Below are 26,167 nucleotides of genomic sequence, written 5' to 3' on the forward strand. Positions count from 1 at the left end.
ATACTTAGAAAGCAAAGAGTTTAATTTCAAGTTGTGCTTCTGGAACGTGAAGTAAAGTAAGAGGAAGATAATAATTTCCTGTGATATCAATATTTTATCTCACCTCCAATACTGAATTTTTGAATGGTTCTCAGTTTTAACAGTTTGATGGCCGCAGCAACTTTTACCACAATGCTGAAAAAAAGAGACCCACTCCAGTCATAAGAGACTTTTATTCTTCCAAGGCACAGCAGATGTGTTGGCAGGGCTAGAAGCTATTAGAATACATTCAGGGTGTGACATGTCAAGTACCCACAGAACTACACCCTGTTGCTCTCAGTGAGGGGTCAGTGACTGCTACATGCACAGGGGGCCCATGTAAAACTAAATATTACCATTCTGTGCTTCTCCATCCTATTAAAGCCTCTCCCTGTGGAGGGACGAGGCATCATGCATGTGCGTGCGCGCACACTCCATAACACACACACACATACATACATACATACATACATACATACATACAGTACAAACACACAGTCTGTATCCAACAGTGATATTTGCCCAGCTATCGAAAAAACGTTAACAATTTCAGTGAACTGATTTAGAGGAATGGAAGCAACTGGCAGCAGAAAACATGAATTTATGTATTTGGTTGCAAGTCACTATAAAACCTGACAACGGTCATATAACTCCAAACCCAAATTTGACAGAGTTGCTTAATTTAGTCTACATTTTCACGACTGGCTATCATTCCATAAACATCTATCTATCTTTCTATCTATTTATAGATTTATTTATTTATTTTCTCACAAACCACCAGGGTTGTTTTTTTTTCGATTCATTCAAATATTGCAACGCTCACACTTGGAAAGAGTCTAAAAAGCAGTATACTTGATGGATATTCAGAATAATTGTCCAAACAGTTCAACTGTTACACAGTAAAAAAAACAAAAAACAAAACATGACAGGTAGTTACACAAAAACAGACCTCAAAGATCTCCCCCCAAAATACTTTGGGTTTTTTTTTCTGTTTGTAATATCCTGAATACAAGTGTTATCAAGAATTTCATGGATCTCACATGAATGTAAGATAATCCTTTGGCATTATTGACCTAAATCTTTGAAACAAGTGATCATGACTTTTTCTATGCAATGTCACACAATCTACCACACGAATGTGAAAAGCTTTAATATCTTTCCTATAGCCTTTCAATCAATCAAAAATAACCTGCCTTTTTATTGTCAGCCACACACTGAACTAGCTTCTTTTTTGATGTGAGGTAATTTCCAGATGTCAGTTTTACCTCAAACCCAGAAGATTTTTAGGGTCTTCGAGAAAAAACATCATTTAACAGCAGTGATGATGTTTACCTGAATTTTTTTAGCACATTTTTGAATCAGAATAATGATATTACTAAAAGTAAACGTAAATAGAGGGCATCAACCAGTGCAGACAAGGCCCCCCACTTTAGTGTCAATACTGTTAAATAAAGCCCAGAACTACGAAGTAAAATAATTAATCAATAAAATAAATGATTGTATATACATTAGCAAACTGTCGCAGACAAAACTGAATCAGACGTAAACGTCTCATAAGAGATCATATCATGTCATAATTTGTCTTTAGAAAATAGAAACAATTCCATGCAAAAAATATATACCTAGGATTTGGATACATCTTTCTAACACAACATACCAAAAATATATATTAAAAATGTCTCCAATCTGCTTGCGCAATTCCACAGTCACAGGTTAAGGGAACTGGGGAGCAAAAACTGAATTCACACCGTTTGATGAAACCTATTCCACGGCTGTCTCTCTAAGAAGGTTGCTACACAGCTACGTTTACTCAAGTTGTACACCATAACTGCCATGTTTAGAGCTCGACTAGCACAGTCAAGTCAGATTTTGTTTACTGGTACCAGGGAGTCTTGCGTACCCAGCGGAGGGTGAATCCTGCATCTGTGCGGATCTTGATGGAAGCTGCTTCTGCTTCTCTTACCGTCTCCTTCACTGACTGCATTAGGTTTTGGGCATTATGGACCAACATCTCTGTAGCCTGGACAGAAAGAAAGTTAAGACATTAGGAAGTGCAACATCAATTTGATTTAATCCATCAGCCGATTAGAGATAGATTTTACTCTTCGTTGATTTTACAATCATTTAAACAAGAAAATGTAATTTCTGATGTATAATTTCAATTATTTCCTTTTTTTATAATTCCCAGTCCCACATTTTATACAGTTAAAGCTGCTGTTTTCATGATCATTGACTTTACCAGTTTTCAACCACTTTTTTTTGTCTCCAAACTATCAGTATTGGTAGAAAAGGTGCTTTTCCAAGCACGCTTTTCTGTAGATGGGATTAGCAAGACCTTTATTCATTTATTTTTTTTAGTTTACCTGCTCTGACTCCTCCTCACTTATGTTTGTTCTTCCCAACATGGTGGCCTTGACAGTAGAGAGGATTTTCAACTGAGTGCTGATAGTTGGGATTCGCTCACACACCTTCAGAAGAGGAAAGATGTCAATTTTTGAGAATTTGTAGGATTATTTTCATCTAGCCTTAACCTCTCATTACTCTCACCTGCAGCAGGTTTGTTCTGATGCGTCTGTCGGTGCACTGCTTGGCCACTTCTTTTGCCAGTCTCGTCACCTCATCTGAAGCCTTAGCAATGTCCTTAGCACACTGAATCAGCGCCCGTTTGTTCCCGCTCCCACCGCGCACCAACCGAGACATTTCTGCCATCAGCAGAGCCATCCGCTTGGCTGCGGCAATGATGTCGTTACCCTGTGAAAAGTGTGAACAGGAGGGACCAGAAAGAAGAAGAAGGAGCAGTGAGAGCTGTGGATAGGACTTTAGGAAGGCTCACATCATTGGGGACACTGCAAAGGAATCATACTGTGTGCCATGTTCCCAGGCTTCTGCTAATCAAAAGTTAAGTTCATTTAGACAGTAGTATCGAGCACTTGCAAGTGCTCAAATGCAAGTGCTTCGTGTTGGTATATTTGAGTTAGACAAACCAAACCCCCAAGCATTTCCGACAGTGAGCTTCATGCAGTTTCGGTGTAAGTATCTGTGCAAGTTCGTCAAGTTTTCATGGAAGAAGATTATATTTGAAAAGTCATCTTTGTTTTGGAGGGAGAAATTATCTGCGTGGACTGCTTCACATCACAGGCAGCTGTGGGTTAGTGCACATGAGGGGATGTTCACTGTGGGCATCATTACGCACCCAGAAACTAAGAAGCAGAAGCAGGTCATCATAGCAGGCATATAACGTCAAAGTTACATCACCAGGAGGTCTCTGGGAAACTCATCCTTGGCTTCACAGGTTGGCCAGACATTGAGTGATTTAAAACAGCAAGACAGGGAGACTGGCACCTCCTTTAAACCACTTTACCTAATCATGAACATAAGGGAGGGACTTGTGAAGCCATTTGCAATTTATCATTGTAGGGCGAAAAAAAAAGAAAGAAAAAGATTCCTTGGCATTCCAACAGTACTCAACCTTTAGTGCAACTTTAGCATGGCATCAGCGTAACCGCATGTCAAACATGTCCGAGTGCAATGCAGCAATACAACAGCAGCCACAGCTGGTTTGTGGTTTCCATGGTAGTGGCAGGAGCAGAGCTCATCGTTCCAAATCCAAAGAAGGTTTGTGTGTCCTGAAAGGCTCCTCGCACAAAGCATGTCTCTTTTTTTCATGCATTGATGAGTGTTTGCATGTAGCATGTCCAACACTGTAAACACTGTCTGACCAATGGCTGGTTAGGAGCGCACGCATGTGCATGTATGTGTGCAGACCTTGCTGGACCACTTGCGCGCCTCTTGGTGGAGAGATTGAGCAGCTGCCAGAATGGGCTGGTTGACAGGCTGGTTGGATGGCATCATCAGCAGCTCTGGCTCATAGTCATCCTCACCATCAGTAAACTCATCTTCATCATCTACCTCTCTCTCCTCTACAGCCCCCACATCCTCAGGCTGGGCAGAGCGGGGGGGGAGGGAGGGATTGGGATGGTGGTTGCCGTGGAATCATTTTGGAGGTCAAGAAAAGGGAGGGAAGAGGGAGGCAGGGAGCAGGAGCAGGAGGAGGAAGATATGAGGAATGGGAAGGATAAAAGAGAGGGAGAGTGCCAGAAATGGCAGGAAGGAAGGAGGTATTTAGTAAAATATGAGAAGCACTGAATGGAGGAACAGAGGACAGGAGCTTTACAAGAAGGAGAGGCAAATACAGGGACTGTGGAGAAGCCGGGAGAGGGACGGTGATACTGCACAAACAAGCAAAAATGGGTTTGTGGGTAAAAAAAAGGATAAAGGTGCTGGTGTAGGCAGGAAGCAGATGGAAGCAGTGCCATAGTCTGAGACAGGGGCATAGCTGAAATTTCATGTTGCAATTTCACATTGAGCAATGTAACTGTACCTGAATCCAGCAGATGGCAGCCTCAAAATTATTTCAAAATAAAGTGGTGCATTTTTGACCAAGTGATAACACAACACATGTTAAGAGCTGTGTTTCTGAAAAACTTGTACTGCACAACCCGTGAGAAAGGTGTGCAAATATGCAATGATTATGAGGGTCATAAACTGATAAAAACAGGCATTTTTTTTTCTCTAGACCACACACGAGAAGCATAACTATAATTCGTACAGAGCAGAAACGATGTATATACTGTGCGTTCATTTATCTTCTCTCCAAGAGTCAATGTTGAAAGATGGTTAATTTTTCTATCTGTTTTCTTGCATTGATGTACTTGTATCCAGTGTTTAAGTTAATGTGTGTGTGTGTGTGTGTGTGTATGTGTGTGTGTGCGTGTGTGATCATGTTTGTATTAGGCCATTTGTCCAGGTGAGTTTCCTGTCACCCAAAGTGTAATCAAACCACATATTTCAGTATTTCAGGACTGACATAACTAAAGAAAATTAGACATTGACAGAATATCAGAATTCATTTAAAGACATTTCAAGTTATAGTAAACAACAACAAGATCCTATTTGAAGTATTTGAAGCTTGTACACCACATATTTTAATATTAGGCCATTTCAAAGCCTTTTTTTTTTCAATGTTTTTGATGTATACAGCTTAATTGGGTATATGTGAGAGCATCCCTTTCTCATGTTGGCACATAATGCATTCACGTGTCTGCTTATACTAACCTTGCTGGACCACTTGCGAGCCTCATCATGCAGTTGTCTGGCGGCTACCATCATTGGCTCACTAAGCACCTCCCCAGCCTTCTGCTCTGGAAACTCTTCATCCTTCTCCTCTGGAGGAGGTGGCCGAGGGGGCGGCACCTCACCCTCTGGCAAGGGTGGCTTTGGAGGTGCCTGCTCATCGCTAACCTGGATTTCCACACAGACAGATGCAAGCGTGTTAGAGTTAAAGGAGTGACATCTGAAACAAACTGCATGCAAAAAGAATCAATATTTCCCACAAAATCACACTTAAATGTCCTTGCATCCAAAAAGTCTTTCAGACTTGTCTCTAATAAAATACTAAAAGTGTTCAAATGATCTTACATGGAGTTGGTCCAGATCTGGCGGTGGAGGGGGGAAGTCCAACTCCTGAGGCTGGAAGGCTTCCCTAACTTTTCCAACTGCAGCAAGGATCCTCATACATGAGTCCAAATAAGCCTTCTGCAGTGCTAAGGAGCATAGGATATAAAAGATGTACTTAGGATTGCAAAGACACTTTCCAACAAACTAAAAAAGTCTGCGTATTCATTATTCTTGTACCTTTATCTTGTATGTTCCCAGCCACTGCCTTAGCATCCATCACCATGGGTGATATGGTGTGTGAGAGGACATCAGATGCATGTTTTACCATGTCCCTGAACCGCGGGTCTTCCGAGTTTTCCACTTCCCTCTTTGCCACCAACAGAACCCGATTGGCTCTTCTTGCAATGCTTGTCGCCCCGGCAACAAGCATTTGGGGTTGAACATTTGCCATGGCAACCCGACACTTATCGATGTCTTTCTTTATGGCTTCTTCAGACGCATCTAACAGGGACTTGGTGTCTATGACCTCATCAACAAGACCTGGGGCAACACATATGTACACACAGTGTCACCAATGATTGCCATCCATCATTATATTCCCATCCTGCTTATGATTATAAGTTTAAGCATACCCTTTTTCTAACCTGAATTCTAAAACTGAGTCATAAATCTTGTTTTGGGGACACAGGAAGAGTGTCTTTGCAAAAACTCTCACCAGTGAGTCTCTCCACATTGTCAATCCATTGGTTCTTCATGGTATCGAAGTGCTCATATGCTGCTTTACTTCCAGGATTCTTCAACAAAATCTTTGCAGCAGAAGTCACCTGGATTTAAAGCAACGTGTTACAAACACATTCTCAATATTAATAGATCCTCCTTGTGTATAATTATTCTGATCAGGGTAATGAGAACAAAAAAAAGCACCTGTGGTGTGAGCTCCCGGGCATGTTTAACAGCTGCATGAATCCCCTCCACTGTACCCTTATTGGCTGTTCCCACAGCGGCAGCCTTCTCTGCGGTTGCACCCAACCGTCCTGCATGCGCCTCAAAGTTTCCAGCCCGTTCTTCAAAAACCTAAAAGAGAATAATGGTAGATTTGACCATCCTCCTTATTCGGGTATTGCCCTGAAAGTCAAAATTATATTATGTAGCTTAAATGCAAAACCAATGCAGTGGATCTTGACACATTTACACATTATTGACCTCCACTCTGTTGGGGGCATCGGGAGGAGCAGTTGCAGCCACAGCCAGTAGTTTTATTGGGGTGGTGGTGTCACTGAAAACATCTGATACTTCCTGGGTTATCACCTCTTGCATGTGCTGCCTCAGGTCCTGTCAAAAGTCAAGAGTACCATCAACAGTCCACTAGGTGGAGTGCTGCACCAGCTCTTTCAATCATCATCCACAGCCTTTATATCACACTAAGAACTTTCTGAATGCATTCTTATATTCATACTAATATTGTTGGAAATTCCAGTATACATTATAGATATTACAGTGTGCAAAAGGGTCAGCTACCTTGAGGCTGTCATGCAGCTGTGCAGCTGTTGCTCGTGCATGAGGTGTCTCTGCCTCACCCCTGCCTGCCATGTCTGCCAAAGATGTCATTAGAGCCTCAGTTCTGTCGCAGCGCCCAATCATATCCTGGCGATAGGGGCCTAACAGGCCTCCTGCCAATCTCTTCCCCTCTCCAACCATTCCTCTGATTGCTGCCTGACCTGAGGAGAGAAATACAACACAGGTTAGTCTCACATGGGAAATTAGACATCTGATGCCCGCCTACAGCTGACAGATTTGTGTTTTCTTGCAAAGGTAAAGAACCTTTTTGAGTTTTTCTGCAAGAAATAGGAGTCTCATATATTTATTTAAATTTTGTGTATATTTTGTTACCCTAGGAAGGTTTTTATCTTATCATCAATTACCTATCACTTATTATCACTTATGATTGTACCTTCTAAGGAAACAAAAAAGGCAGTGGTCAGACAGTACCTGTGATCCACTGTAGTCTTTCACATTCTACTCCCATAGAGCAGCATGGGAGAAAATAGCAAATAATCAAACAAGAGAAACGGAAGTACAGAGAGGCATAAAACAAGGAAAATATCATGGATATTTATGATTGAGGAAGACAATAAGAAAAAAAAGGGTCAACATCATCCCTCTCCAGAGCCACCGCTCCCACTTACTCACCAACTCCTCTGTCGTCTACCCCAGGGTTGCTCACCCAACGCAGGGCTTGCTCCATCTTGCCTTCTAAAGTGACTGCAGGCTTGGCAGGCCTCATGTTGGCCACTGCCCGGTTGGTTTTAGACTGGAGGGTCAGCAGTGCTGCCCCAATCTGTTTTGCCAGTGCACGGGCCTCTGGGCTGTCACCTTTACCTCTGAGAGAGCATTAAACAGAGAGCTGGTGTGAGAAATACAAAAAAAAAAAAAAAAAAAAAACAGCGTCAAAATAGTAGTGTGGAAATAAGACATGAAGCAGAGACCGCAAGCCAAATGAAAGTTCAAGTCTCATTAATCCCCCCAGTTAGAGCACCACCTTAAAGGGAAAGGACACTGTTAAAGGCTGATGCCACTTTTTCCACCTTTGACAACATCAGTTTCCTGTATTCTTAAATAGACAAAGATTGTATTTCTGATCTGGACTAAAATATACATTTACGTGATAAATCTAAAATTCCTGGTACCTGAACCAGAACATCTAATTTAGGACTCTTATGGTTCATTTCAAAGCCAGGTAATAACTTTTTATTATTAATGAGAAATTCAAGGCCTAACAAAGACCACTGACTGGAATAATGCAGACTTCTCTGCCAAATACGCTCTTAAAATACAGTGTTTTAAATTTAAGTAAACACATGTAAGAAAACACCATGTCTTAGATAATTCATGATGAGTCTTCTAACACTTTTGCATTTAATGGTCCTCCCCCTCTAAAGACCTCATCTATAATATAGGTCATCATACGTGAAAATTTGTTTCACTTTTGCCTGGTTAAGTCTCATTTCCTCATACAGTTAATACATTTTTCAAGTATGATGTGAAAATTATGATTCATGCTGCTGCAGTTGATCCACATCTTTTATACACTAGATTCATATGGTGAAATTTGGCAGTTCAAACTTCTGTGTAGCTTTTCCCTTTAAGTTTAAGATGATTTCTGAAGCTGAAACTGTTGCCAACTCCCTACAGCCTCTAAATAAAACCCCCAAAACATATTGCACCACATTCAAATGGCTAAGGAACCTTATTGTAGGACTGATGCCAAAGCTTGATAGGCAACAACAATGTTTCCATGCAGGAATAATATGCCAGGAATTGGTGGTACGAGGTTGCAGTATGCGCCTAGGAATGAAAAGCCTGAGAATTACATCAAGCAGATACATAATATGGTCGGTCATGCAAATGTGAGAGGTTTAGAAACACACTGTTTACGAAGTTCCATAAGTCTGGCGGTGAGGCCCGCAATCTCACTGATGGAGCGCATAATATCATCCCTCTCTTTGGGGTCCTCACACAGGTCAGCGATGCGTTTAGCTTCGGCAAGTAAAGCTCTGATGTTCTCCTCACCCTCGGGACCACCATTTGGATCTGCTAGCCAGGCCTAAGGAAAAAAAAAAATGGCTTGAAAAACATGACGAGCCTCGACAGCCATTTTATCACTATTAGCATTAAAAAAAATCCATATTGGTATAATATTTATGGTTAATTTGTACTTCTTTACTGAAAATTGCAATCATTTTCTTACGAGGGGCATCATCCCCTGTGGCGAGGGCTCGCATGGCTCACTGAGCTGCTTGTTTTATCTGACCTGTGCAGCGTCCAGCCTCCTGGCAATGGCTTGCTTGGCACTGATTAGAGCCTCCAGTCTGTGAGCAGCACTCTCCACTTTGCCAAATAATAAATCTAGGCCCTGTGAGCACTGGCCTGCACGTTGCACGCACCCCGGGCTCGGGCCCTGGCCCCTAACAGAAACAAATAGAGAAGAAATACATTAGATGAGTAAATAGAAGTAGTGTGAATACTTGATCAAAACAGCACATTACCTGACTCGAAGATCTCCGATCTGGTCAGTCATTTGTCCCAGAGTTTTGTTGGTTGCCAGGATATCTTTCCTTTCTTTGCCAGCACAAAGCTCTCCCACCTTGCCAGCCTCATCCAGAATTACCCGCAGTGCAACCTCATTGGGGTCTCCTGAGGAGGTCAACAGAAAAGAATGAGATGGGATGCATTGGAGTAGTAGAATGAGCTGTCCAGACCTGCTTCAAATTTTTAGCAAAAATTGAGCAAGAAAACACCCCAGATACCTGGCTGTCCATGAAGGTCTTTTAGCCAAGTTTTAGCTTGTGCCATCTTTGAATCGATTATGGCCAGAGATCTTTTCAAAGCCTCCATATCCTACGGGGAATGGAAAAAAAGTAGCTGTGAACAGCTTTGGAAAAAACAATCGTGTACTGAAAATGTTAATGTACCTATTCATTCCCCTTTATGTGGTTTAAATGCATGATAATGAACTCTGGGGTGTGAAAGACATTTAAAACTAAACACCAGAACAAACAGCACATTTATCTGATTACTTTCAATTCTAATTACACGAAGTCCTTTTATTTTCAGGCATTTTTCTGAATGTATTTACGGCACAAAGAAAAGATCCAGCCGTTATTATGTCAGACGAGGGAAAAAAGCGTCTTGTCGGTTAAGATACTCTCAATTATGCAGAGGAGTAACGCATAAAATTATTGCTATAAATAACAGCATTTAACAAAAGCTTCCCGAAGAGATATGAGATCTTCTTAAAAATCACATTTGTTACCAAAGAGAAAAATAGTTGTTCAGCTTAACAGACACTTGAGCTGTGTCTGTCAATGCCAATCACTGTGAGGAATGCAACTCTTAACCATCTCAGGTGATGATATGAGTCACTCGTCCCAGGGACCTTTAATTTGCAGACAGGGGCTCAACAGTTTAGGAACCCCTGGTTTAAAGTTGGTCCTGGAAAATTATCAAAAGATGTGTATTTTGCTGAATACTATACAATCCAATGAATTGTCTGCTGTCATCCAACACTAGACTGACTTTTATTAACACTGACTTCAGATGTGCCAAATGTAAATATCCATATATACATTAGAAACTCATTCATGTCCTTATATTGTTACGTGGGATCAATAATACTTAACTTCCCATCAGCTGAACAAATAAACTGGCTTGTAACAATAAAAGACACCACATTTTTTTTTGTTTATACCAGTTGTAGCGAAGACACATTTTTTTTCCCAAATCAAGGGAGACTAGAGCTCTTAAGTGGAACGGTTCAATAGGATTCATCTATTATGGATGTGTCTCGACATCAACTGACTTAAATCTATAATTGATGGCTAAAGAGGACATTAGCTCCTGCTTGCTTTATCAAAGCTCATACACAGAGTATGCAGCATATTCACAACAAACACACACAGACACAAATACAGATAGTCTGAGCCATTTGTGTGCAGAGAAACATGCACGGTTTCAGGTTAGATGAGTGAACGGAGACTAAACATCATTCGGAAATTGTCTCAAAATGAAACTGACCCAAAAATTCTTCAAGGGAGACTATTTATCCAAAAACAAACCCCTGGGATTGCAATTTGATTTTGTACCTATACCCGCATACATGAGGAAAATGTGCAATGAATACCATGGTGTGTGACATTAAACTTCTGAAACATTGTCGAATAAAATAAAGAAATTGAATAAAAATATTGACCTTAAAGCAACATGATGTGATTTTGCTGAGCAGCAGCAGCCTCTGTTGAAACGCATAGTAAAATGAAGGACTCCATTGAGTGAATTCAGTTTGAAAGAGGAGAGAAGCGAAGACTATCACAGAGGAAGCGAAGTGAACATTGAATTCGGCAAGCACTGAGAAGCACACTGGGAAAGAGTGAAAAGGAAAAATGCTTTGGACCAAGCTAAAAGATCCTCCATGACTCTGGTTGATTGTGAAAATTGATAATGAAGTGTAGAACTTGAATACCTGTTAAAATGTAGTTTCTCGGGTGTCACCGGCTGAGTGATTATTAATGGAGAATATGAAGGCATATCATCCATATTTGAAATGTGGCTTACGCGCTGGGAGGAACATTGCGCACATTCTGAGGCCGAGGTAAAAATATTTTGAATTTTCCGGCTTTCTCCTTGACAGAAAAGTCCATTATGGCAGTCACTGATAAAGCACCAATTTAGCATATTAATCTCGCCCAGAATCCAAAACAGCCTTGAGCTCTTTACTCCATATCTGTATTGTACTTACAAGGTGGCAATGCCATCCCATTCATTTCCCATGATGTCAGCCTCGCCTTCTCTGTTAGTAAATGTCTCGCTATTTTCTGTCTCACTCTGCTGAGCGTCTTCCATAAATGTATTTTTTTTCAGTCGTTTCACCTCAACCAAGACTTCCAAGCTTATATATGACTGTAGCACTTCAGTCTAGTGGGAAATTTACAAATGATCAACTCAAGTTACATACGCGGCGTGCAAATGGGGCTCGTGAACTTTTGTATGTGGCAACATGAACGTGACATGCTCGGCATTCGAGTGGTTATGTTTATCCCATTGATAAACAGCATGAATGTCAAAGGAGTTCAATGGCGTCTGGCAATTCTGGAAATGCCATAGACAATTGTTTAGAAAACTTTCCAGCTCTGTATAATATCAAGAATATAATCCCCATTTGTACACAGCAATTGTGCAGGGACCAGCATCCATGGCCGGGGAAGGAACGAAAGAGGCTTCGTCCCCCTCGATCTCAAATCATCCAAGAAGCGATGAAATGACGAGTTTCAGCGAAATGCGGCATAATGTTGCTTTAAGTTAGCTGGAAACCTCTCATTTGTTTCAAGCCATTTGGCCCAAATGAGAAAACAGTTCCACCTGTAATATAGTGATGAAATACACTGTATATACAAGACACTATCACATCGGCTAGCTGACCACATCAGTGGACTGAAGCACATGAGACGCTTACTGTTAAATGCCAAGGCAGATACAACATGTATATGTATATGTATATGTATATGTATATGTATATGTATATGTATATGTATATGTATATAAAAGCAAGAGGACAAATTCCCTTTCACAATCTCACACACACACTTGCATGCTGGAAAACTGCAGAGGGGGAGAGAAAAAGGCTTACCTTCTACAAGGAGGAAAAGAATGGAGGAGGAAGGTAAAGAAAGAAAAGAAAAAAAACAGGAGTTATACTACCAGCCAAAAAGAAAAGTGGACACAGAAAGTGAAGAGTGAACTATGAAGAGAATCCAGAGGCTGGTTCAGACTATGAGCGCCACAGCAGGGACTCCATAGCAAATAATGAGTGTAATAAAGATGGTGGGATTTTCTTTGCCATATTTGTACGGCTTGGTATGGAACAAAACAACAACAACAAAAAAACGGGAAGTAAGATGTGACTGCAGGTCATACCTTGTTAGCCCAGGCATCTTCGTCCCATGTGGTCAGCTGTAAGACTCGAATAATCTCGTTGATCTCTGCACTCATCTTTTCAAAGGTAAATGTTCTGTTCCTCTCAGCCTCCTCCACACCGGCACCTCGGTTACTCTTGGTTGCAACAAAGATCTTAATGGCTGAGGATAGGAACAGAGGTGTTTAGATACATAGATACAGCATTGGCTTATTCAGATCCTTGGCAGAAGGGTACAACAAATCAAGGTGGATAAGATTCAATATCTATCTAAATATAATTGCAAATTATGTTAAATGCCTTACAATACATTTTATGCTATGGAACTTCACATAGTTAAATATTCAGTATAGATTTCTGGACATTTTAGAGCCGAAGAAGAACCTGTAAAAAAAGCAGTCAAAAAAAGACATCTGAAAAATCTGTCAGCAGACAATATCTTTAATTATACCAGCAGGTTTTGAGCAAGACAGCTGCTGCTCGTGGCAAGTCATTTATTTACTCGGTAAAAGCAGAACTGTTTTGGCAAATTCATTTAAACATGATAGCAGATTTGAATCTAAAGCTTCTTGCAACAGCATACAGTACAAATGATAGCATCTTACAGTGCACTCTATGAACCCAGCAGCTAATGACTTTAATTATGAGTGTTGCTATAACAACTGTTGGATGCCCAATTACCTTCTCTCTTTCTCAGTAGAGTAGCATCACACAATCTCTGTCTGTCCATCCGTCTGTCTCTCTCTCTCTCCCACACACACACACACACACACACACACACACACACACACACACACACACATACATACACACACCTGATATAAGAACTGGCAACAGCTCTTTCACAGTGTTCATGGAGCTGATAAGCATCTGCCTGTGCTCCTGGTGGGTCAACTCCTGCTGTCGTTCCTCAATCATTTTGGACATTTTAGTCATACCTGGGAAAAGAGAAAGCGATGCTGAGAACTTGTTGTCCTTTGAAAATAAAAAAAATTCGAATCCATCCATTTAGACAACTGTAATCAGTTGTGACCTTGGTTTCGGAGTTGACATCACAGTTTGCTAACAATAATCGGACTTCTCAAGTGCATTTACTAATTAAGTAGTTTCAACAGATCATTACTTCACAAATGACTGATCACATACAATGGCAGCATCAGTCAAGTGTGAATATCCCTGGCATCACATGTCCTCCAGCTCATGCCAAATTACACCCATAAAACAATTGACCTCTTATTCCTGGTGATAAATGCTCTGCCTTATTAGTGATGATGTGAGGAGCCTTAATTACAACATCCCTGAGTTAATTTAGTTTGCTAACAAGTGTGTCAAGTATGATTTGGGCGCTTTTCTGTTCTTTGTACTGTCATTTGTAGCATTCCCTTCTGTGTTGAATACTGTATGCAGCTGCAATAGTTTTCTATATTGTCTGAATTGTTAAGAAAGAGGACTTATATAACTAACAAAAAAGGTATAGATATTCCAGTTCCCTAAACAAAGACATATAAAAGGTCTTTAACTCAATTAACTTTGATTCACAAAAATTTGATATGCACTGAGGTATTTAAACTCTTTACCTGAATTGTTTATTCAGTTTTTTGCTCATAAATCTTCCTTTTTACAGCCTGTATTTCAACAGCAGTTTGTTACATATTCTAAAAAAAAACTAAAATCTTGTAGGAACAATTTCTAAAATACGTACATTTAACAGCAAAATTCATGCTTTCTATATGTCATTTATTTCCATGTGTACTGGGGCTCTGCTTTTTGTTTGTATTAGACTTATTTGTTTTCTTCCTGAAAATTCTACCATGTGGAAATCCAATTAGAATGCAGATGTTCAGGGTTTAACAGCAAATATGTCAGGACACTCCCTTCTTACCTGGTCCTAGGTTTTTAGTATAAGTGACGAGGTCCTCCATGGTTTCCACCACGGCAGCAACTTTCAGATACTCTAGGATGCCTTTGCAAACACGAATTATCTTACGAACCTAAGACAAGACCAGACAGGATACAAACAACCAAAAGTATAAAATAACTAAGGATCAGAAACCAAATATTGGGTCTTAAAAATATTACACTTTTTATTTTAGAGGAAAAAAAAGTTCAATTTGTGTATGATTTTGTTTAAAATAGCTTGCAGTTATTTGTGCGGCATGTGTGTGTGTGTCAGTCTTGTGATGTTTGTCTTGTGACTACAAGAAGTTGCTTTCTCAAAACTGAGTCTAGTGATGAGACATGGTGAGCATTATCACGTGCCCGGTGGAATTCCACTTGTAGAGTTGCCATTAAATATTCAGCACACTTACATGCCATAAGCGCGTGCACGCACGCATGCATACAGGAGCACACACACTTACACACGCACACACACACACACATACTATCACTTAAAAGATTGCATTGAGTTTTTTAATTGTGAGAATTCTGTCTGTGCAAAGTGAGTTATGTACCCATGGAAAGAGGAATAACACACACAGATCCTGAGTTATGACAGAGGGAAGTCATTTGATCTCAGTGATTAGATCTGGCTGTATCTGAGACTCCATTACAGACTCAAAGCATTGACTGAGTTCCCTCTTCCTTGTTGTAGCTATATGAAGGATTATTTTCCTGATATCTCCCTTTACGCACACAAACACACACACATACACACACACACACCTCTGCCTCATCGAAGGTAAGTAGTAAGTCAGACGTTCCAGACAGAATCCCTCTCGAGCCATCGATTAAGTAATCTCTTGCAGGAACAGAGTATGGATCTGCCTTCAGCATCTGAGCTGCCTGGACTAGTTTCGAACACGAGTTCTCCACCCTGCAAGAAAACAAAAAAAGGGCTTAGACCAAAAAATCCAGCACTCATACCAATATTGATTCCCAATATGAATCAGAGTTGATGAAAACAGTGAAGCCTACTGGGAACGACAGATGGATTAATGGTTGACAATGTAAACATGGTCAAATATGTGAAGAGGTGCTGAAACCACCAACGCATGGGCTTAAGTATTGTTGATCTGGAATAATGCAAATGTCAGTTCATTAGTAATGATCTGGATTTGCATGGACATCAATGATCATGTGTTAGCCTCAAAGAGGATGATAGATTTAGGAGTGCGTGAAATAAGCCAAGTCCCTCCTCTTTCTGACCCCCATTGGTCAGGGTATCGATGGCTGCTGGTTCATCTATATTTAGGTGGGTTCACATTCTCACATGCCCTTTCCTAAGCCCCGTGAGTGAGATTTATGGTGTGGTGCGCCGTATGTGTGGTTGGGCTCAACAGAGAAGGTTGAGGATCTGACAGAGAGTTCAGCCCATTTCTCAAATCAGGAATTTGGCAATGAAAAAAGGTGATATCAGAAAAGGAGAGCAGGAAGGGAGAAATCAGTCCAAGGCTATTAAATGCATATGCAATGGGAACATCATGCACAGTACTGACATGATGAAAAATTGTCTGCCGTCTAAGTCACCGTGTTGCAAAGAAGCAGCTTGAGCAGCAATCTGAGTTCATGTCAGCTCTTTGGTTGCAAGCTGTAAAAAAACAAACAGCTTCTCAGTGGTCTGAAAGCAGAGGCCGGCCAAGCTTCTGACTGAACACTGCAGTGTGCAGACCTTAGAAGTGGCACTTTGTTTCATCTGGGAACGCAGCCATATTTCCTCAAATTGAGTCACTTGGAATCCTCTGTTTCATACATTCTCTTTCTTGTGAAACAATAAGGATTATTTCCATTACTTTTCATGGGGACATTAATGTTTTTTGACTCTGGGCAACAGAGGAACAGAAGCAGCATGCTTAGTCATTCACTTGACTTACTTGATGAACGCAGGAGGCATATCTCTCTTCATCACCTGGTCCTCCGTGGTTTGAACAGTCTCCTTCCCAACCTGCGGTACACAAACCATCCACTTTGGTTTTAGAAATCATTAACAGTATTTAGATGGAAAATTATTGTGAGGATGCTAAAATGAGCACCATTTATAGGCTTACGGGTAAACAGATCAGTATCCGTTCACTATATCAACCCTGAGTGCCTGTCATGGCTTTAAAACTACAGGGGAAAGCTACACGACTCAAACTCGGCTCAATATACAGCTTTACTGTATATTGGAGCAGGTTGCATTAAATGCATTTATGGAGCTGTTCTTTGACCTATCTGAAGAGGTTAATACCGACAAAATAGGTGTGGCGATTAGCTGGAGGTCTGTATTGCTAAAGCCTGCCTCTTGTACATCGGAAGAGCCTTAATGTTGCAGTAGAAGGTGAATAAAAATCAGACTTTTATGTGACACCACTAATCATGCCGCATGTGTTGTTTTTGAAAATGAGATATAGTCCCACTCCTTTTAGTTGAGCTTTTGGATTAGAGCGTCATGAAGATTATGGCAGCTTGCAGTAATCGAACAAAATGAAATTGGGCATTTGCGGCAATGTCACAATTATGATCTGTTGAACTTTTAATTGAAGAGAAAAAAAAAGCACTGAGAGCAATTCTATAAAAAACAGTTATAAGAACCTGCTAACTGCTCAGCAAGAGACAGTCTGTCTTCTAGTTACAGGTAATGGATCCACACCACATAGAGTTAACAACACTTTGCTTTGAAACTTTGGAAGATATCTGAATTCTGCTTGACAGCTCAAAATACTCCTGAGACCCCGTCGTTAAACAAGAGAGGCAAAGGCAGCAGATGTGTGAGGCTTAAGCTCCGTGTAGGATATCTATTGATGTGCCATAGGAATTCTGCTGAGATAACCGACAAATTCCCTCTTCATTAACAGCAATCTTGTTTTTCTTTCTTGGATGCATGCAAAATTAGGAGCTGGAGATCAGTTTGAATTGCTTCTGATTCAATTCAATTTTTGGCGGTCTTAACATGGATTCATATAGAATCTTAGGATGGGTAATGATCAATTTGATAATCATATTAATCATATTAATTGGTTCTGTAGTAATTCATTTGTCATTTCGCTTCAATGGTTGGCGGCAGATGTTGCATGTCCCCATATGCCGCCCTGTGATGGACTGGCGACCGGTCCAGAGTGCACCTTGCCTCCTGTCGATTGAAAACTGGGATCAACTCCAGCCTCACTGTAACCCCAAATGCAGGTTTGGTAGTCTAAACGATAAATGAATGAATAAATGAATGAAAGGTCGGTGGCAGAATGCTTCCTCTTGTCTTTTGAGGTAATTTCTCTCAGAAAATTTACCAGTGTCCAATTTTGGGACATCTAACAAAACACGATGTGCCATTTAATCCCATAAAATGTTATTGTCTTATTGTTCATAAAAATATAAAAAGCCACATAAACAAATCAAAAGGCATATTTAGTAAAAGACATAAGCACTGATGCAATTCTAAACATAGATAGAAAGGCGGTTACTTCTTTGCAGATGTGCATGTCACCATGGTGATGCAGCCGGTTGACTGAAAACCCACTTGGATCTCAGACTCAGTATTGCACACACAAAACACATCCTTCAGTCCACACAAACACAACGCATGTACACGCTCGGGATGCAATTACAGTGAGATGATGACATCAGTCTCTTGCTGCTGCATTGATAAAAGGCAGTTAATAGACTTTCTGGCTCCAGAGACTGAGGAGGCAGCAATGGTGCTCAGTGTTCAGAGAGCACTGGTCTGGCATTCATTCTCATGTCTTTTTTCTTACTAGTTTTACAGTTGCAGTTACACTGCTGGATAAGGGTGCATCTTATCACAACATATCAGCAGAAAAATGGAATTCAGTATGAACACAGTTTAATTATTATCCCCAGATTACAAGTAGCTCCTCACGGTTTTTGTTTTCCTTAAATGACCTTGACAGACTTACATGCATGACAATGTCTTAATTCAAGTTGCTCTTTTGAGAGTAAATACATACTGACTGTATCAAATTGAGATGTACTGTCTAACAAACTAAATCCTGCATTGCTTGTGCTCTTACACCCTGGCTGCTGCATAGGATTGTGAGCAGAATTAGAGAAAAAAAAATAATTTGTTAGATCACAATGTTGCTGCTAGTTTTAAATGAATAATTTATAAAGACAAAAGTGGAGAATTTCACCGAACACTGCTTTTTATCTACTTTTCATTTTTGTGATACTGATGTGTCTAAAACAAGATTTTTATTTATTCATGACCTCTGAGGCATGAACTTGAACAAAACACTTGTCATTCTTTGCTCTGTGATCCTTCAGTTGCGACAACAGCAGAAATATGCTCCGCAGAGAACAACAGAGCACAGCATTCAATGATGATAGATTTGACATCTAAAAGGAGAAAATACTGTATGCTATTCCATCTTTTAACATTTTATGTAACATGATTTATTTATATTTCTTCATCCACACCTCCCCAAGCACTGATGCTAATGCTGATAAAAAAAAATTAGGCTAAAAAATTGAAAACTGGTTATTTCAAAGTTTCTTATTATCATGAATGTTCACTACCAACTCAAAAAATCCTTAAAGGATATTCAAATTTATACTGCTGAATTTCCCCCTGTCAAACTACTGCGTGGTACATGGAATGCATATCTAAGTAAAAAATGTCCTAATGAAACTGCCTAAACAAGCTCACCCTGTCACATGAAGCTCAATGAGCACCTGCGATTCCTGTAAGCAGCAACACTTAGACACTTAACATTGATTATTCAATACATTTTTAATGAGAAGTTAATTAGTTTGCTGAACACACTCACAGTGTAATTGTGTCTAGATTTACTGCCTGGGAGGTGTGACAGCAAATGTCCCTCAGAATAATTAATACTTATCAAAATAACATGAAGTTTGAACAATCTGTGGATAATCTATAGCTGAAACAAAAACACTTGGCATATTTCAAGAGCAAAATTAAAAAAAAAAGTTGTTTTTTTTTTTTTAGTCATTTTGTCAAGGCTAATCTTCGCCAAAAGGCTAAAAGGCATACAACACTTAATAGGCAACATCAAAAAATTTTAATAGGTATGTTTTGGCCCATTTCTGAATAAGTAACTCATAAAATGAGAACTGTTTTTTAGTGCCGTTTGTGTGTCCAGCGACTGGAAGAATGATGCAAATTCTACCATGCTCAATTTCACAAAACCTGGAGGGAAACTAGAGCATGGAGCATGATATATGGATAAAGAGCCAAAGAAGGGTGCAGATATACTGTATAAATAATTTTTATTTTCATGAATTTGAGGAGGAATGTTTGGAGGCCAGAGTGGCTGAAATCATATTCATGGGAGTAGAAAAACAGTCTTATTAGAATGCAAATTTGTCTTCGTTTACATTATAACAACTTTGAAACACTATTTTTAGAGCTGCGTTGTCTGGATACGTTTACAGAGACTATGTTAGAGAGAGAGAGAGGGATCACTGTGCTTCAGAGTCTGACACAAAGGTAATCACTACACCAGATTGGGATTTGTGGAAAAGGGACAAATGGAACGGTGGGTCGTTGTTCTTGAATCTCCTTTCTCGAATCTCATCAATGGGACTTTCAAGAAAAACGTCAGATCCACCAACAGGTGATAAAAAAAACCTCATTGTGAATAGTAAAAAGGGTTTCAGCTAAACAAATTTTATTAATCAATGAAATAAAATGATTTATATCGCTGGATGCAGCTTGTGCTGAGAGAAAGCCACATAAATATACATGTCTCTTAGATGAATCCTCGTCTCCTTCGGTATTAACTAAATGGTTAACATCACCATGGCAACATCTAACTGCAGTTAAAGGCTCCATGCTGGTTGAAACACTGGTGTGATGGGGCATACTATTGTGTTTGCCCAACATTTGATGGACATTTTATCAACCCCTGCTTTATTTGAACTATATTTTGATTTCAAAATATTGCTACATCATGTGTTTCTCTCCGCAACTCCTGTTTTTCATCTGTAGATATCTTTGTCTTTATATACTGCTCAAAAAACATAAAGGGAACACTTGAACAACACAATGTAACTCCAAGTCAATCACACTTCTGTGAAATCATAGTGTCCACTCAGGAAGCAACACAGATTCATTTTGACTTGTTTTAAGGACATTACATCAAAGTTGGATCAGCCTGGAGTTTGTTTTTACACTTGATTTCCATTGATCATTTTTGTGTGATTTTGTTGTCAGCACATTCAACTGTGTAAAGAGCAAAGTATTTCATAAGAATATTTCATTCATTTAGATCTAGGATGTGTTTTTCAAGTGTTCCCTTTATTTTTTTGAGCAGTGTATATACACTAGCAATTTTTTACTTCTTATTCTTATTTTATTTAATTTTTTTTCTTACCTAACTTATTCCTTTCCCTATATCGTGAGCCATGCCAATCCAGAAAAGAAATCCTTGTTTGTTTGAACTTGGGGAATAAAAATGATTTTGATCTGATTCTGATCTCCATGCAGTGTACGCTGGATATGAAAATATTGCTGTGGGCTGTGAGTCTCATTCATAATGTACATATACTTGTAATTGAATCTAATGAATCAAACATGGTTCATGATGTACATATTTTCATTTAAAAATACTGAGTGTGTGGAATTGTAATGATGAAGGCAGCAAATTTCTGCATCGTAAATCATGATTTTCTAGTCTTGCGAGGCAAATGGAACTTTCTGCTGAAAAAAGATTTTACTCAGTTGCTGTCCAAATGACAGGAATAACCTTGAGAAACCCCTGCAATGAAAAGCAAAAGGAAACATCTCGTCGTGCTTGGTTTCAAAAAATTTACGAAAGCGTGTTGGAACGAAATGACGAGACGAGGATCAGAACCTTTATAAGATATTTGAACTACAGCTTGACTTGGCTTTTACTTATCAATGGCTACATTCATCTGTCATACAGTCACAGTTATTGACACGTGCGGTTCTCAGACATCAATTATTTAGTGATTTGTAAATCAATGTGATCAAATAGCACTTTTCATGACACCATAAAACAAAATGCTATAATTATACAACCGCTAATTTCCCTGTCTCTGTGTCTAAGGAACTTTGAGGGCAATTTGGCGTAGATTTTTTTTCGGCACATGGTCGTTTGCACACATGGATGACACCCCTCATAAGCAAGTCAGTAAACGACATTTTAATGGATTACCGATGGGCAGGTGCTGTGACTTTTCCTCCCTTATCCCATCGCTGAGCTAACTGTAGAATTGCTCCATTTCACTTGTTCTCTCCATCCTAGCAGTAACAGTTTTACCCTCCTCATCCACAGTCACCTCCCGCTCCTTTGCTCTGTCAGTGAGTTGTTACTTCTCTCGGCAGTGAATCTATTTATTGCTTCCTTCCCCTCCCCCCCAGACATACTCAGGATCTCTGTTACCTCCTTCAGGATCTGATACTTCACAAAATCACCCTGTCATCAGCACGAATACAGTCCACTCTCCCTCTCTACCTAAAGCAGATACATATCTTTCAGAACTCTAGTTGAATCAGCTTCAACTCAACGCACATCCTCTGATAGACAGACACCATCTTGAATACTCTCTGCTGAGTGTCTCATTGACCCAGTTTTATGAGCCCCCACCCTCCAGGTCCAGCCCACCCCGGATGGGGTTAACAGCGTAATTGTATCGGTGAGAAATGGGACTTATGTGTCACATCTTTGTATTTGTATGAAATCAATCTGCATTCTAAGATAAAGTCGATGCAATCGGAAGTGTATGTGTTTGAGTGTCATTTACGATTGTTAATTCAGGTTGTTTACCCCGTAATGGACCACTGCCTTCTTCACAACCAGTGTCCTTTCAACACCCTTTCCCTGTTTTTTAACTCTTGCTCATCTTTCGCCAAACAGCATTTGCTTTTATCACTTCTTGCGCTGCGAAATCGAACTTTGAGCCAGTGGCGTGAAATGTCTTTCTGACTAAGTCAAAACAAAAGCCTGACAAACACAAAGTGAGCGCTATGAAAATAACCGCATGAGAGTTGACAAGACACAGTGAACTTTAAATATCGAAATGTCCATCGGAACAGTCTATCGTGCCAGTCTTCATATTTGTGCAGGCCAGTTTCCTCTTTCTGACACCTTCTTGTGATTCCCATCTTTGTCTCACCATCACTTCTCATCTTCATCATCTGAAACCCATTGACACGCCCGAGGCGCCCATTACCCTCCTTCTGCTTGCCGTCTGGGTGAATCAACTGACCGAACAGAGAAGACAAGCTTGGTAAGGCAGAGATGAAGGTGCGCCCAATAGCGATGGGATATCAAGGACTCAGAGGAGCACCGTACAAACACAGCACACTTTTTGAAGTTGGACTTAGTACAACCTTTACAGCTAATCAATGATACTTTTGTCAAAACGATCCCCTGTCTTGAGCACTTAAGCCTCCTAGTCTAAAACATAATCAATAAATCTACTGCATTACACATTACAGATGCACCAAACACACCATAGATACGAAGCAAACTGTCTGCTTCCAGTTCATTATGTGCCACTGCAAATAAATGCGCAATAAAAGAAATGGTACAAATTGTGATCCGTTAAATTAGTTCAAGTGGCTTGATTTAATCTTTTCGCCACCATTATGAGAATTGATATCTGAGAAAAACAGCAGCCCCACTGGAGGATAAATGTGGAAAATCAATAAAATCAACTGGAATAATCTGAAGATTAAATGCTGTCCCAAATAAAAGACAGGGTCAAAAATTCAGTTTGTTCAGTAGTGAATCACAACATAATAATGCCAGGGAGTTAAAAAAATTAGGACTTTTTTTTGGTAATATACCACAACAGAGTCAAGCAGCTTTGTGCAATCCAATTACCTGCAAAAGTGCTCAACAAACAATTTCAAACAGCATGAGATGTTTCTTGAACCACACTGACATTTCACAAAATAATGGATGAGTTGTAACATTTTGACAGCGTTGGTATGTGAGCACCTAAAATAGAAATAGAGGCAAAAGTTTCTCTATGGTGATGTTCTCCTGGGGTTAGGCGCCCCATGCCTACCATAAGCATTATCAGTGTGGCTCATTTAATAAAGAGACACCCTGAACCCATATTTGCTGCTCAATTTTGCCACAAAAAATAAGCCACCCTGCAGTTGAGGCGCGTGTGCGTGCGCGCACGAATCGGGTGTCCACCCGATAGATCTGTTGGGACAAAGTTTGACGTGCGTGTTGCGCGGGCACACGCACCAGGAGAAAAAAAAAAACAACAAAAAAAACTACTACGGGAGCTTGTGAGACACACATGGGTGTCCACTAAGAGACAGTTGGAAAATACATTTTTTTTGTTGTTTTTTTTTTTTGTTTGTTTGTTTTTTTTTGGGGGGGGGGGGGTTGCATCCCTCTATGGAAGATTCTGCAAAAATAAATTATAAGGAAAATGTCAGGTCAAACTGCTGCGCAACGGTCGGGCGTGGAGCCGATGAGACCGAGGCTGAGTGAACCGCAAGGCTGCCTCCCGCGCGGGACTCACCCGCACCAGGTTGCTGACCGCCGCCTGCACCGCGGCCACCGGCACCGTCAGATCCGGTATGGCTTTCCCGTCCACCTCCCCCTCCTCGTGCATGATGACCAGGTGGGAGATCTGCTGGGCCACCGGCTCCAGGATACTCTCGATCGTCTTGGTGTGAAACACCGGCATTGTGAACGACTTTTACCGCAGCCCAGTGTAAGAAAGACAGCCGGCGGCTCCCGCACAATAGACTCCTCCGGTCTCCTCACAGCGCTCCCTCACACACACACACACACACACACACACACACACATAGGCTGGAGGACAAACCCGGAGTCCCAGCCTCTCCTCCCGGTGTGCGCCGTCTCCCCCCACCCCCCGCGATGAGCACCCCGGTAAAGGATCCGAGGATCGGTGTCCTCCAGTAGGAGCGAACCGAATTGTGCCGGGAGGAATCACCGCCCTCCGCCCAATCACGGCGGAGGAGCGGAGGCAAGGGAGGGCGTGTGTGTGTGTGTGTTTGTGTGTGTGTGTGTGTGTTTGTGTGTGCACGCTGACGCGCTCCTCGCATGCACGCGCACGCACGAAGCGCGTCGTAGGAGCGCTCTGCCCGAATTACGTCATGTATGTCAGGTTCACCCCCCACACACCCACTCCACCCTAAAAAGGAGATTGTCGGGGGAACTTAGTGGGACGAGAGTGCAAGATATTTGGAAGGATTGAAGGTGTGTGTGTGTGTGTGTTTGTGCGTGCACGCGCACGTGCGTGTGTGTGTGTGTGTGGGGGGGGTGGCGTCTCACAATGGCTGTGTTATGAACTCTCTGCAGCTTGGCAGCCTTAAAAAGGTCATCTTCACATCAATGAAACCATAGAAGACACTGGAGATGAGATCCTAAGCTGCACCAGCGCCTGCAATATTGGAAGTTTTTATGAACCTTCAAACCTGGATCTGACACGCGATCTGTGGTCATTAAGTGGGTCAGGAGTTCACATCTCCTCCAGCCTGGGTGTTCAGGTCTAAATTAAGACGGCCGACTCAGCTTGCCACTCTTGAGTCTCCTGGCGGGACCAGATCCTGCAGCACCGACAGACATTTTCAACTATTTCCCCTATTTGAATTCTTCTTTCGTCTCCTTTCGGCTTTTCCCCTCAGGGGTCGCCATATTCGAATTGGAAGGCAGCAAAGAGCCTCCTACCGAGGCGGGAAAGGTAGAAGTGAACGCATTCACTTCTGAATAGTTGCATGTGTGTCTATAGGAGAGAGTGTGTGAGACTTTTTTATTGCTTTGGAGTGGAATTAAACCCAGAAAATGTGCATGTGAATGTGTGCGTGTATAAGGAAGCATCCATCCAAACCAGAGAGACTTGACTCTCTGGCCTTACCAGTTGAGCTCTCTTTTCCCTTTTCTCTTATCTCCTCTCTTCTCCTCCAAAGAAATTGCTCATACCGTAAAGAGTAGAAAGCTTCACACTTGCTGCCCTTCAGTCTCCTCATGGGACCTGATCCTGCAGCACAAACAGACATTTTCAACTATTTCCCCCCTTTGAATTTTGTGTGTGTGTGTGTGTGTGTGCCTCATGTCTCTGAAAAGAAGTCTCTATTACAGATACTTAGATACTACAGTAGATACTTTAGATATTTTCTATGTAAACAGAAAGTATCCATCCAAAGTAGAGAGACTTGACACTCTGGCCCTACCAGTTGAACTACCTCTCCTCTCCTTTCCTCTCCTCTCCTTCCAATTCGTCTCCTCTCCTCACCATAAAGAGGAGACAGACTCGCACTTGCAGCATCTCAAACCCATATATGGATTGATGCAGGGTAGGGAGTTAGAAAGT

The 26,167-nt window shown here is 41.0% G+C and overlaps 1 protein-coding gene across 4 annotated transcripts; it reads right to left on the reverse strand.

Annotated features, from left to right (window-relative positions):
- Nucleotides 1-196: 196 nt before the first annotated feature.
- LOC147236441 (vinculin-like) lies at nt 197-24,775 on the reverse strand. Of its 4 annotated transcripts, XM_086168917.1 has the most exons (23): nt 24,350-24,775; nt 16,756-16,826; nt 15,608-15,758; nt 14,826-14,934; nt 13,759-13,881; nt 12,946-13,106; nt 9,783-9,873; nt 9,522-9,669; nt 9,287-9,440; nt 8,904-9,079; nt 8,722-8,820; nt 7,666-7,856; nt 6,994-7,193; nt 6,679-6,807; nt 6,400-6,549; nt 6,191-6,299; nt 5,713-6,015; nt 5,497-5,621; nt 5,134-5,319; nt 3,784-3,960; nt 2,566-2,769; nt 2,382-2,486; nt 1,736-2,038 (listed from the first exon to the last, which is right to left on the reverse strand). In XM_086168917.1, exons 1-23 carry the CDS (start codon nt 24,515-24,517, stop codon nt 1,892-1,894), a joined length of 3,477 nt encoding a protein of 1,158 aa, XP_086025043.1. In that variant the 5' UTR covers nt 24,518-24,775; the 3' UTR covers nt 1,736-1,891. The 4 variants fall into 4 exon arrangements, with proteins under 4 accessions (XP_086025023.1, XP_086025030.1, XP_086025038.1 ...); XM_086168897.1 differs by lacking the exon at nt 8,722-8,820 and having other exon boundaries at nt 197-2,038; XM_086168904.1 differs by lacking the exon at nt 8,722-8,820 and having other exon boundaries at nt 197-2,038; nt 24,356-24,651.
- Between the last annotated feature and the right edge of the window lie 1,392 nt (nt 24,776-26,167).

This window comes from Fistularia commersonii, chromosome 2, assembly GCF_037954325.1.
Source record: "Fistularia commersonii isolate RoL2024-O1a breed Wild chromosome 2, RoL_Fcom_v1.0, whole genome shotgun sequence".
NCBI lineage: Eukaryota > Metazoa > Chordata > Actinopteri > Syngnathiformes > Fistulariidae > Fistularia > Fistularia commersonii.

Excerpts from the sequence above, each read along its gene's own strand:
- LOC147236441 (XM_086168917.1), bottom strand. The coding sequence starts at position 24,517 with ATGCCGGTGTTTCACACCAAGACGATCGAGAGTATCCTGGAGCCGGTG. Across the intron at positions 7,194-7,665 it reads GGTAGACGACAGAGGAGTTG|GTCAGGCAGCAATCAGAGGA; the intron begins GTGAGTAAGTGG and ends TTCTCTCCTCAG. Across the intron at positions 6,016-6,190 it reads CAATGTGGAGAGACTCACTG|GTCTTGTTGATGAGGTCATA; the intron begins GTGAGAGTTTTT and ends GTGTTGCCCCAG.